Here is a 13,202-nt window from a genome sequence, read left to right on the forward strand (position 1 = left end):
TGGGGTTCAGGGACCAAATGAAGAGGTTTAGTTACCCTAAATCCCCTTGGTATTCGGCACATGGGTAGGGAGTTTTGGAAACCCCCTTCTGGTGGCGCAGAGATCCTTCATAAAGAAATTTACGAACCCAAAAAGCTAGACTGGTAAAAAAAATTTATTATAGGTATTGGGAAGTCAGCCTTTGCTATGCATGAATAGAAGGGTTGAATTCCTTAGTGGCAAAGTCCCAACAGAGATATAAAGTCTCCTTATGGAAATAGGTAAGGATAAAGAGAGGGTAACACTGAAAGAGAATATCCCAGCAGGCAGAGTTTGCTAATATGCCATGGATGGCATATTAGCTCTTCTGTGAGGATTGAGCCCCAAGTTACCATTTTTTTAAATAAGGAAATCTGAGACAGAAGTTTCAATCCCTCAGTGCTGTCACTGCCCCCAGACCTAGATGAGACAACTTACTGGGAGTGGTTTTGAGCCAACAATAGGGGTAGAAAATCTGGGAATTGAATACTTCAACTAGTCCCACCAAGATAAACCACTTTATCTTGGTTCCTTGGGGTGGGTCTCACAGAGGAAGATTCATGGAGAATTTCTCCTTCAAGGAGTTTTCAGAGAGTTTCAGGGTCGCTTCATCACTCTCCCTTTTACTCTCCCCTCACTCCCCCCCTCCCCCACCATGACTCATTGTGCCTTTCTCCTTCTTATAGTCAACTAACTCTTTTAGGGGCTAAACTCCTCTATGGAATTAATGATATACTTCTACTTCATAGTGTATTTCTTTAATGAATTCTTCTAAACTCCTTTCCTTGGTAACCCTATCGTTCTCCCAATTCTATTTCATATTTATCATTCCTGGTGTCTGTCTATTCATTTTATCTGTAACTTCTCACAAATAAAACTACCTTTTGCCAAAGAAAATGGCCATTGTGGATTCTTCACATGATCAAACCCCATCATTTGGTTCCTGAACATCAATCACATCATTTGGTGCTATCCCTCAAATACATCATATCTATCTATCTATCTGTCTGTCAGACAGACATGTCTGTCTGTCTACCTATCTGTCTATCTATCTATCATGTATTTATCTTGTTTGTACATTATGATTTATATGCTTTCACTTCCATTAAACTGTGAGCTCTGAGAGGCAGGGACTGTTTCTTGCAATTTCTTGATTAGCATATAGCAGGGCATTAAAAATTTGTTGATTGACTGCTGATCAGTAAAGCCTAAGGTAGTTCTGCTACATATTAGCAGTGTGATTTCCAGAGTCATTTTCACCTTTGCTGGGGCCTCAGTTTCCCCATCTTTAAAGCGAAGGACTTAGGCCAGATCAGCCCTCAATTTCTTTCTAGGTCTGACTCCTATGGATTTGGCCTAATTTTCTGGAGCTGAAAAGGTATCTTCCCAGTGTGCAAGGGGAAGAGAATGGAAGCAGTGAAGACTGCTCTCAGAGTGGGAAGTGCTGAGGTACATTACTCTCTTGGCTAATCTGTGTTTTCAGGTCCCCTTTTGTTCAGGTGCCCAACGGCCTGAGGGGTGTAGGTGTCTGGAAATTAAAAGTTATTGTTCCTGTTTGTATAATTATAATAATGAATTTGACTAAGAGAGGATGATTAATTATGCAAGACTGGAGAGCAACCGGAGTCACCAGATAGGAGGTGGGGGCCCTGGAGAAGAAGAGAGGACCTGTGACAAGTGAAGGGGTGGCAACTTTCAAAGGCTCTGTTATTTGCACACCGCAAGCCTTGGCTGGGGTCCTAGAGGTCTATGGGGGATTTGGTCCCCTTGAACTGTGAACTGTGCTTATAGGAGCACAGAATGCAATCCTCAGGCTCCCTGCCCCTAAGCCGGTCCTACCAGGCAGACATTACTGCCTTCCCCCTTTCACCTGAGCAGTTTGACTCCCTAAAGAAGGTAATTAACTATCAAACAATAGTAGGGATTTACAGATTAATTCTGAAGAAGAAGAAATGGAAAACTCATTTACACCAAACAAAAGGGAGGGGGGTGATTAGTTGCTGGAATAACAATAAAAAGAGTGAGATAGGGCCCAGAAAACTGATAAAGAGGCCAAAAGCTTTTTTTTTGTTATTACACTAATATCCCCCCTTTTTTATAAGCACTAAATTTTACAGTTTTCTATCATGCAAATGTGTCTCTAAGTGAGATTAAAGCCCAGCAGGCACAGCACTCCAGAGAAGTCCATTTTCAGGGTTTAGATAAGGTGAACCTTTCTTAATGCATCTCTAGCTGCTGTGTGCTCATCACTACAGTACAACTGCATTAGGGTTTGTATAAATACAAATAGGGCTTTCTCCACATCCTCCCTAGGCTGTTTTTAATTTAGCAAACATTGTAGTCCCATTAAGGGCAGTTTTCATGCTCTCCATGGCATGTGGGATCTACTAGTGAGGGCAGGAGGCTATTGACTCTACTGGGTCAAGGACAGGATCAATACAGCAGTTAGGGATCAGAACTAGAATTTTCTATTTCTGGGCACCGGGACTGAAAGGTTGGAAAGGGTTAAAATAAGCAGTTGGCCCTGGAAAGAAGAGAGGAATTAGACTCATGAAGCTTCTTAGTCTTAGCATAGAGGCCATCAAGAGTTCTGGGATAAAGCATTTGACTCAAGTGTAGTGCAAAATGCACTACAGGTAAATTTAGGGCCCTTGATGAATATTCATTGGCAAATATTTTTAAACCTGTTTTAGTTATTCTGTTCAAAAAAATCTATGTGTTTACTCCTGAATTGTCTTAGGAGGCAGTTTGGAGCCATAGCTAGAAAGCTGAATTTTAATGAGGAAAGACCAGAATTCAAATTCAGCCTCAGATACTTACTACCAATGTAAACCTAAATAAATCACTTAATCCCTCTCATTCTCATGTTCCCTATCTTTAAAATGGTACAATAAAATTACCCACCTTCCCTGAGTGGAGAGGATCAAATGAGATAATATATGTAAATTACTTTGCAAACCTAAAAATTTGATATAAATGTTAACTGCTGTCCTGCATTAGCCATTCAAGAGATTAGCCATTCAAGAGCCAATCAAAAGATAATACGACTGGAATGTCTAGTTCATTCATAGTACTATGGGAATTATCAACCTCAAAGCTTTTATCAGAAGACTAGGCTTTGAGGAAACCGTAAGTGCTTCTAGGAAAGAAGACAAGACCCTTTTTCCCAATAAAGGAGTAATGAACAATAAGGGGAATTGTATGGTGATAAACTTGAATAAGTGGTCTCCAAAGTGGGATGTTTACATCCCAAGATGGTCCACAGATGATCCAAGGGAATATGGGAAAACATTTTAGAAATGAGAAGAGCAGGACAGCTGTTCAGGGATTTAAAGACTGTCAAATTGATGCTTTCCTTGCTTTGCCTATTCCCAGTGCAGGGTAACTTGGAATATCAGTCCTGCCACCAAGAAGGAAAAGAAGGAGGAGTAGGACGAAGAAGAGAAGGAGGAAGAAGAGGAGGAGAAGGAAGAAAAAGAGGAAGATGGGAAGGACAACAGTTATTTAATTTATATAGTGATTTATGTTATTTATAAAAAATTTACGTAGTGATTTAAAGTTTACAAAGAAAGTTCTGTCTTTCACTCATTTTTCCATTATGTGACACCATCTAAGGTTTTCTTAACTACAGCGGTTTGCTATTTTCTTCTCCATTTTACAGATGAGGAAACTAAGGCAAACATGGCTAAGTGATTTGCCCAGGTTCATTTGGGGAGTGTCCTGAGGAAGTGTCTTTACTAATAATATCTCATTTGTTCCTCATAACAAAGTTGGGGAATAAGTGCAATTATCACCCACATTTTGCAGAAAAGGAAACTCAGGTAGAGAAAGGTTAAGTGATTTTTCCCAAGGTCATACAATTATCATAACCTGGTTTTGAACTTAGGTCTTTATTATAATGCTGAAACTGAGGCAAGATAGAGATTAGAGAGTATTTAATATTTTATTTGAAAGGGAGAGATTTACTGGGACCAAATGGATCCATGGCTTGGTCCAAGGAGATTATTGTCCCTAAGAATCCAGCAAACAATGTGAGTTCTCAATGACATATATACATGTGACTCAGATACAGGGGGTAGAAAAAGGCAGGGGCAGAGTCAGAATGCTAAGAGTGGGACCAGGACTCTGACAGGGTGGGAGGAGGCACCAGATATTGTGGGATTGGGAGCAGCATTCTGATAAGTAGGGAAGGGCTGGGGTCATGATGTCTAAGATAGAAGGTCTTTTATCCTTATCAAATATTCTGATGAGTAGGAGGGAGAGGTGGTGGTGCAGGATTGACCAGAACAATTAGGAATAAAGGCACAACAATTCAGGGAAATCGAGGCAGGATAATTTAGGGAAACTGAGTCAGGATAATAAAAAGAGAACTGTGGCACAACATTCATGACTCTAGATCCGTGCCCTATCTATTGAGTTACCTGCCTGTCAAAGGAGACTTGAGCAAGGGGTCCAGGAGTATCTGAAGTACATTAGCACAGCATCATTGGGCAGCACCATGAGTACAAGGAGGAGGGGTTCAAAGGACAGCTGATGACAGGATTGTTGGGGCTTAAGTAACCAAGCATGGATCTCTCTCAGATTTGTAACCCTGATCTCAAGACCTCTTACTCTCCCCTCCATCCCCAAGAGTACTTGTTAGTAGCTTTACAAAAAAAAAAAAGGAAGACCAAGAACCATTAGGAAACCAGAACCTATGGGGCATTTTTCCATTTGCCCTGCTACACTCTTCCACTCTATCTAAAATAACAACTTTTACACTATCAACTCTTCCTCTCCTGCTCTCCTAAATCAGAGAAAGTAATACTGGTAATATTAAACAGTAGCTAACATTTAGAGAGCACTTATTGTGTGCTAGGTACTGTGGTAAGCACTTTACAATTCCTGTCTCATGTGATCAAGACACTACTGTAGCTGAATTTCAGCTGAATTTCAGCAAACCTGTTTAATTAGTGTATGAGATTGAAAAACCAATATCAAGATTTATTTAGCAAGGTCAATGATGTATGTGTTCTGTTTGGATTTATACAATTTTATGGAATATCTTTTTCATCAAAATACTCTTCAGAGCCAAAATAAACTGATCTTAGAAGCAGACCTCTCAATCACTCTTTCACAAAATACATATTAAAAAAATATCACAAAATATTAAACTAAGATTTCAAAAAATAACGAAGCTTATAAAATAACATTGTTCTAAGTAAACATAAAGAATAGTAATGGGGAATCTAGGTAGTGCAGTAGATAGAGCACCAGCCCTGAAGTCAGGAGGACCTGAGTTCAAACCTGGTCTCAGACAAGTAACACTTCCTAGTTGTGTGACTTTAGGCAAGTCCCTTAACCCCAATTGCCTTAGTAATAATAATAATAATATTCTATTGAGAAAAATGTTTTGTACCATTAATAAATATTTCAAGTTCAATTTAATCTTTATCTCCACTTTTTCATGTTCTTTCATGCATATAATTTAAATAAATAAATATACATATATTAGTTTTTATTTTCCTTTTTTTGTTTTTACTGATAGCATGTATGATGCAAAAAACTTGGAGACCAGTAGAGCAGAAGGTTGAGGAATCAGGGCAGAGTTCTAATCTTTAATGACTTTATACTAAATGACTTTGTCATTTAGTAGCTTTGTGACCTTGACCTTGTCATTTAAAATCTTCAGACTTTAATTTCCTATCTCCAAAATAATCAGGTGATTTGTTGCTGGTGAGATTGTAAATTTATGAAATGTTTTTGGAGAACAATCTGACAGTGCTCTATAAAAGTTATGATGGTTAAACCTTTCGATCCTGAAATTCCTCTGTTCAATTCATAAACAAGCATTTAATAAGTCCTTACTCTGGGTCAGGTATCATGCTAGATGTAAGGGATAGAGATGCAATAAATCAAATAGTTCTTACTCAAATGGAACTTTTATTTTAACATTGTTGGGAATATGTCCTCAAGGTGATATAAAACAAACAAACAAAAAAGAATTACATGAAGATCTGTCGATCTGGAATGACCTCCCCCTTTACCTTACTTTGTAGAACACACACACACACACACACATACATATATGAATAGGTGGATGCATATAGATATTAATGTGGATATTTAACATATTCAGACATAATAGTAACATATTACTAGGTAGGGAAGTATCCAAATACATACATATGCATTCATATTTATATTTCACCTATTGTTTCCTTTAAAAAAATGCAAGCACTTGAGGATAAGAACTATACATACAAGTATACATATAATATATACATATAAGCATACATTTATACATATGCATGTGTTTATATATACATATGTATATATGTATGTACATACTCATATGTACACAGAGATACACACAGGCAAAGGGAGACAGAGACAGAGACAGATGGAGAGACTGAGACTGAAAAACCTATATCAATATTTATTTAGTAAGGCAATGATGCACTGGATCTATACAACTCATGGGATATCTTTTTAAAAAATGATAGTCTTTGGAGCCAAAATAAACTGACATATATATATATATATATATATATATATATATATATATATATATATATTAATGCTAAATACACATTTATAAATATTTGTTGATTAATTGCAGCATTATCCTTAATGTCCCAAAAAATCTAAAAAAATGGGAAATGATTATATTATGATTCATAGAGACATATCAATGGAATTCTCTAATAGAAATATAACTGAGAAATAAAAGTAATATAAAGAAACTTGTAAAGACCTTTGTGACATATACTAAAACAAAAATATGGAACCAAAAGAACAAAATACATACTAAATATGAGCATCAAAAAAGGAAAGTCAATGAACATGAATACACAAATCCATGTTGATAGAGAATTATAGTGTTACTAAAAAGTCATTAGCTACAAATCACACTGATTTAGTTTTATAGGAATACAATATTAAGCTTATAAAATATTTAAATAAAATAAAAGGATTGGACCACGTGACCATTAAGTTTTTAGATGACTGATGTTCAAGGATTTTTATCATGTCATTCATTTCCATTCAATACAAGTCTTTGAAGGAGCTATATCTGTCATCTGAAACAAAAAAATAAAATAATCCAAACACCCAACTTTCTTCAAACTCAAAGTTTATAGATTATATCACATATTACTAGATTTCAAAGAATTTAATCTCATTTATGTGTGTATATTGTGGTAAAGGAAGGAAAGGCCTTAGTGAGAGGTAAAGAATACTAGATTTGGAGCCAGAGGTACCAAAAGAAAAGGTGGAGAAAATTGATCATTCAGGTCCCTTCCAATTAACCTTGTTATTATGTGGTTCACAAGCATTCATGTTCAGATCCTCATAGGAGCAAGCTAGACACTATTTTTTTTTTAAAGATCAAAAACCAATTAGAAATCTCAAGACTTCTCTCACCCCAGTGTATTTTTTTCCTTTTTTCTTCCTTTCCTTTTCTTTTTCTTTCTTTCTATTTATTTGCCTTCACTTCCCTTCTCATTCCTTATTTGCTCTTAGAGACTGTCTTTTCCTATCTCACTTAGGCTGGAAGTAAAGTTGTCTTTCAAAATCCTAATCCAACTAATGATTATCTTGTGAAGCTTTGACCCACTCTGTTTCCAAAACGGACCAGTTAACGCCTCCTTAGGAAACCTGATGATCCACTGATGCTAGGACTTCACCATATTGGTGCCTGATATACTGGGGATATATATTATAGTTCAGAAATCCAAAACCCAAGTGATTGACCATCTCCCAATAGCAGAGATTATAGAAACCAGGCACAGCCAAGTGGAATTTTCTGAATCAGCAGCTTAAAAATATCCAGACAGACAATTTCTTGTATGGGAATCATACTTTATGCTCAATGCATAGCAGATCACAAGATAAATAACAACATCAACAAATCCACTCTTGGTGATATATATCCTTTCCAATACTAAGATTGGGGAAGTTTGGTTCTATTTAGTTTGTCTGATTGCTTTAAGAGGGAGGGAAAAAAGGGCTCTGGAAAATTACGGCCGTCTATTCATTAGAGTGTCAATAATACTCAGTCCAGGCATATCGACAGCGGATTAGCTTAGGCTGGCTCTGTGTACAAGACCAATGCCTTTCTTAACCCAGCTTGTTTCCAAATCAATATACCCATCAGCAGTTGAAAATTAGCCCAAGATGAGATTCCAATACTTGAGCTGGTGTGTCATGCTAAGAGGGCACCCGGCCAACTTATAGAGGAAATCACCTAGCGAGGGATTAGACATTTTCCATTAGTTTGTGCTCAAAATGCCCAAGTTCAGATTGCTGACCTCCCACCCTATACTGATTCCTTCATTTTGGTGTCTATACCAGACCTTTAAGTCATACCCCTATCAACACATATTCTGTCTTCCCATCATATGTCTATAATGTCGTCTGTAATAAATTTCCCCACCAAAGCATTGTTCTCTGCCTCACACTTTGCTGTCACCAACTTCATTTTCATTCCATTCAAATGTGAAAACAATGCATCCCATTCTAGGCAAGAGAAATATAGCCACAATATAAAGAAGGCAGATTTTTAGAACAGAAGAAACGAGCACTATTAGCTTTCATACAGAAACAATAAGAGATTATTTAGTGGAACTGAAAATTCCTCCACAATTTGAAATTAAACACCCTTATACACCATATTTGTTGCATAATCTCTGATTCTGGGTCTTTTTTGTTTTTGAATCTCTTTCTGGCAGGTAGCTTGTTCTAATTATTCTCACCTTATTAAATCTTTTTTCTTATATTCTCTTGCTTTTTGCCTTACTTGTCTATGTCCCAATTTCCCCCATTTCTGATCTTTTTTTTCCAACATGATTTTTCTTTCATACTTTTTTCTTTCCTTTTTTAAATCCCTCCCCCATGCTCCACTTTACATCTCCTAACCCTGCTGAACTAGCTCATTCTTCTCATTTCACAAAGATCTTAGGCTTGAGAAAGATCACCAGACTCTCTTCATAGGGCCACATGTAGGAAGACTAAGGAAACAGGAATATCAAAGGATGAATTCCCTTCCAAAGACATAAAGAGGGACATTCCACTAGGTCCATCGCTTACACTAAGCAAAAGAAGCTTCCATACTGGTAACCAAAGGTGAGAAAAACCGCAACAAGAAAATAAGAAATCAATGCAATTGATGGGTACAAATTGAAAGAAAGTAGCACAGTTTAATTGTATATTACTGAACTGGAACTGGTCACTTTTGTCCTGGCCCTACCTTTTACTCAGTGGTAAAATCAGTGACCAAGACATTTGAGTTCCTTATTCTATAAAACAAAAACAAAATCAAAACAGAAATCCAAGAAGTCGACTTCTCCTGAACCTACATCCTATATCTTCCAGCTCCCCCTTCCAGACCTGACCATTGCCTAGGATCTCTTACCTTGAACAATGAGGTGGACGCGTGATGTCTTTGGGTGGTTGTCTGTCTGCACAGAGCAGGTGTATGGGCCCTCGTCATACACGTCCACATTCTGGATCTCAATACTGTACTGGGTTTTGGTGTTGGTCAGGAGGACCACCCGGGGGTCTAAGCACCATTTGTCATTCCCAGCATAGAGTATTGTGCTGCGATTCAGCCAGGCCACCCGAGTGACTCGGTTGTCCACAGTGCACCTGAAAGAAAGAAGAGGTGGGTCAGGCAGGTCAGAGGAAGTAGAGTAGAAAGAATGAATCCTCAAAAGCCACCCAGAGAGATACGGGAAACAGAGAGGGATAGAACAGCTGTATCTTTTATCTGTCTTTTAACTCACAACGTTGGTTACATTTTAAAGTTTTGCTCTCTTTATATGAAGTGACATCAACTTCTTTTCTGTTCCTCAGTCAAAAACAACCTGAGACATTTTGACTAGCTGGTTCCTGGAATACATACATTTTCTTCTTTAATTTGTAGCTTGTTGGTCTTCCTTCAAAAATCCTAGCTGAAATCCCACCTTCTATAAAAAGCCATTTCTAATCCTCCTTCATTTTAGTGCCTACCCCTCTAAATGGCCTCCAATTTTTCCCATCTCTATCATTTTTGCAGTTATTTGCTTGTTCTCTCCCCCATTCATCTGTCAGATCCATGACAGCAAAGATTCTCTCTACTTTTTCTATTTGTATTCCCAGTACTTAGCACACTGTCTGACACATAGTAAGCACTAAATAAGTGTTGACTTGACTTGACTCCTATGGTAGTTCTTAATAGACATCACGAGCCTCACAGGAATATAAGATCTACACATTGCCTGCTTTGTACTTCTGGGATCTGGGATCAGGGATTAAAGTCAATAGTCAATTTATTCAGTATATAACATAAGGGCAATGTACATAGTTCTCAGACTCCAGAAACTAAGATACACTCAAATACCTTCCCCATTGTGTTCTCAGAGGCAGTTTTTTTCTTATTCAAAATAGCAGATCCCTATAGAATTTTGAGAATCCTCCCTTTGCCCAGCCCTTTTCAGCAACATTAACAGAAAACTTGCAGATACGAGATCACGTCTGAACTACTTTTTATTGTTATTTGTTGTCATAATCCAAAGTTGAATATTTTCATTTTTGTAGGAATTATTGTTCAGTTGTTTTTTAAGTCATGTCTGAGTCTTTGTGATCCCATTTAGAGTTTTCTTGGCAAAGATGTTGGCGTGATTCCTATTTCCTTTTTCAGCTTATTTTACAGATGAAGAAACTGAGGCAAAGAAGGTAAAGTGATTTGCCCAGGATCATACAGACCAGATTAGAACTAAAGAAGATAAGACTTCCTGATTCCAGATGTGACATTAGATCACCTAACTGTCCACCTAAAGAAAGATGTACTTAACAATTTTTACAGAGATAGAGAGTTTTAAAAATTCCAGTACAGTAATTTCCCAGATGTTAGAAGTTCCTTCCCTTCCAAATCCAAGTATGGTCCTACTTCTCTGACACTGGAAACCCAAACTATGATCTCATAATATAACCATTCCTTTTCTCCCTTCCCTTATGCAGTCATAAAATCATCTTTATAATCTCAGCTAGATTTGCAAATCTAGGTTCTGAGCCTCCTGCTAAATTGGAAACAGTATTGTTGTCACCTTAAAGATTAGAAGTATGAAGGACAGGGTAGACTGTGTTGAGTAGAATTAACTATAGCCTTTTTGAAACTAATTGTCAATATAGTAAGGATTCCTTAGACATCATCTAATCCAACTCACTCCTTTTACATATGAGAAAAAATAAGATCCAGGGAGATGAAGAGTTTTGCCCAAAGTTGTACAAAGTAAGTGCCAAAGCTGAGATTTGGACCCAGGTCCCTTACTTTAAGACCCCACAGTCTTTCTGCTTCACAGGATTGAGTCCCAGAATCGGCTACAGTCACATAGCGACAGCCAAATCAAGTCAACAAACATTTATTAAGCATCTCTACTGTGTCAGATACTATGTTGAGTGCTGAGGATACACTGCCTTCTCTAAAGGAGCTACAGTCCAATGAGCTAAGAGTCAAATGTAAGTCTCTGATTTTAAATGCAGCACTCTTTCTGCTCTGCCAAGTTCTTCCTCTATCACAAAAGGTGTGATTTTCACAAAACAAATATCTATGTGTCTTAGAAAACAATTTTCTGGCATTAAAAATATATGCATCTATAAAAAGCAATATTAAAATGTTCCTCATTTTACTCCCTTGTCCATTGTGCCCTAGGCAGATCATAGATTTGATTGAGCCATTGCAGTCTTACTTCTGTCTGACCCAGATACAGCTCAGAAACATCCTTGGTCTGGGATCCAACTGTCTTTGTGCCACATATTGTATTTTCTGGACAATATAGGCAATGGCTCATGCCAGCATTATTCTGCCACAGTTGGCTATTGGGTTTCATTCTTGAAGAGGACCCAAATCTGGGAGTCAAGCTACAATGTGTAGTATATAGAGCAATATGAGCGAGGAAGACTGTATCACAAGATCAGAAACAATATCAGTATCTAAATACCATAAAAATATCCAAACTGGGATAGAAAAAGGAATTCTGCTGTTCTAAGTGGATCAGGCTGCCCTGTTCCATTCTCTCAACCCTGGCTAGGGTATCCTCAGAGGTGTTTAATCATTTTCAGTTATGTCCAACTCTTTGTGACCCCTTTTGAGATTTTCTTAGTGAAAAATATTATAGTGGTTTGTCATTTCTTTTTCCAGTTCATTTTACATATGAGGACACTGAGGAAAACAGGGCTAAATAATTTCTCTAGGATCACACAGCTACTACGTGTTTGAGCTCAGATATGAACTCAAGTTTTCAGACTCCAGGCATGGAACTCTATCCACTGTAGCCATTTAGCTGTCTAGAAGTAGGGTAAAGTAATAGAGCCTAGTGAAGTAGACTAAGTCAATTCCAATGAATTCAATTCACCAAATATTTATATTATATTTATGACGTCCCAAGTGCTGCATTCTGGGAATGGGACAATGAAACAGTACCTAGTTTTAAGGACCTTGCCTTCTACTAATGGGATGAACTTATTCTAGTATTCTCCCATGCTGTATTAAATACCCAATTTTATATTGTCTTCCATATTCCCAGGTAGCATATTTCTGTCAGTCCTACATACAACATTTTAATATGAACATCAGGCTTCTCAGAAAAGGGACAACATATATATACATATATATGTGTGTGTACACACACACACACACACATACACATATATATCTATATGTATATATAATAAGGAAAATAACATAGGTATATATGTATATATAGTCAGGAAAATATATATAAATACATATATATATAGTGAGGAAAATAACATATATATGTATATATAGTCAGGAAAATAACCAAAGCATTAACATTAAGAAGGCTAATTGTTGTTACTATTTCTTGGGTAATTGCAGACTCTTGAAGATCATTTTGACAGTGTTGTATCTTGATGCAGGGAGGAAAATACATGAAGTGGAACATAAACATGCATCTTGTTTGAGTATATACTGTTACCATTTTACAGAAAAGAAACTTGCTCTATGGAACTAGAATGAAAAGCCACTTTTATTTCTAGAGTAACTGAAATTTCACTAGATACATGGGAGAACAGTCACTGTGCAGAAAGTGCTGACCATTAAACTATAAACTACTTGAATAATTGTTTTTGAAGCACACAATGGGACATCTAACAAGTCTAATGATGAATATGGGAAGACTGGCCTGGGCTTCTATGTGGAT

At 37.2% G+C, this 13,202-nt stretch overlaps 1 protein-coding gene across 5 annotated transcripts in view; it reads right to left on the reverse strand.

Moving 5' to 3' along the window:
* LOC127554796 (neurotrimin) overlaps positions 1-13,202 on the reverse strand; it is a 1,375,146-nt gene that overhangs the window by 303,942 nt on the left and 1,058,002 nt on the right. For all 5 annotated transcript variants that reach the window (XM_051986653.1, XM_051986657.1, XM_051986658.1 and 2 more), the window contains one exon: positions 9,413-9,645. In XM_051986653.1, the coding sequence (XP_051842613.1) occupies positions 9,413-9,645 (233 nt within the window). The remainder of the gene's footprint in view (positions 1-9,412; positions 9,646-13,202) is intronic.

This window comes from Antechinus flavipes, chromosome 3 (genome assembly GCF_016432865.1).
Source record: "Antechinus flavipes isolate AdamAnt ecotype Samford, QLD, Australia chromosome 3, AdamAnt_v2, whole genome shotgun sequence".
Lineage (NCBI taxonomy): Eukaryota > Metazoa > Chordata > Mammalia > Dasyuromorphia > Dasyuridae > Antechinus > Antechinus flavipes.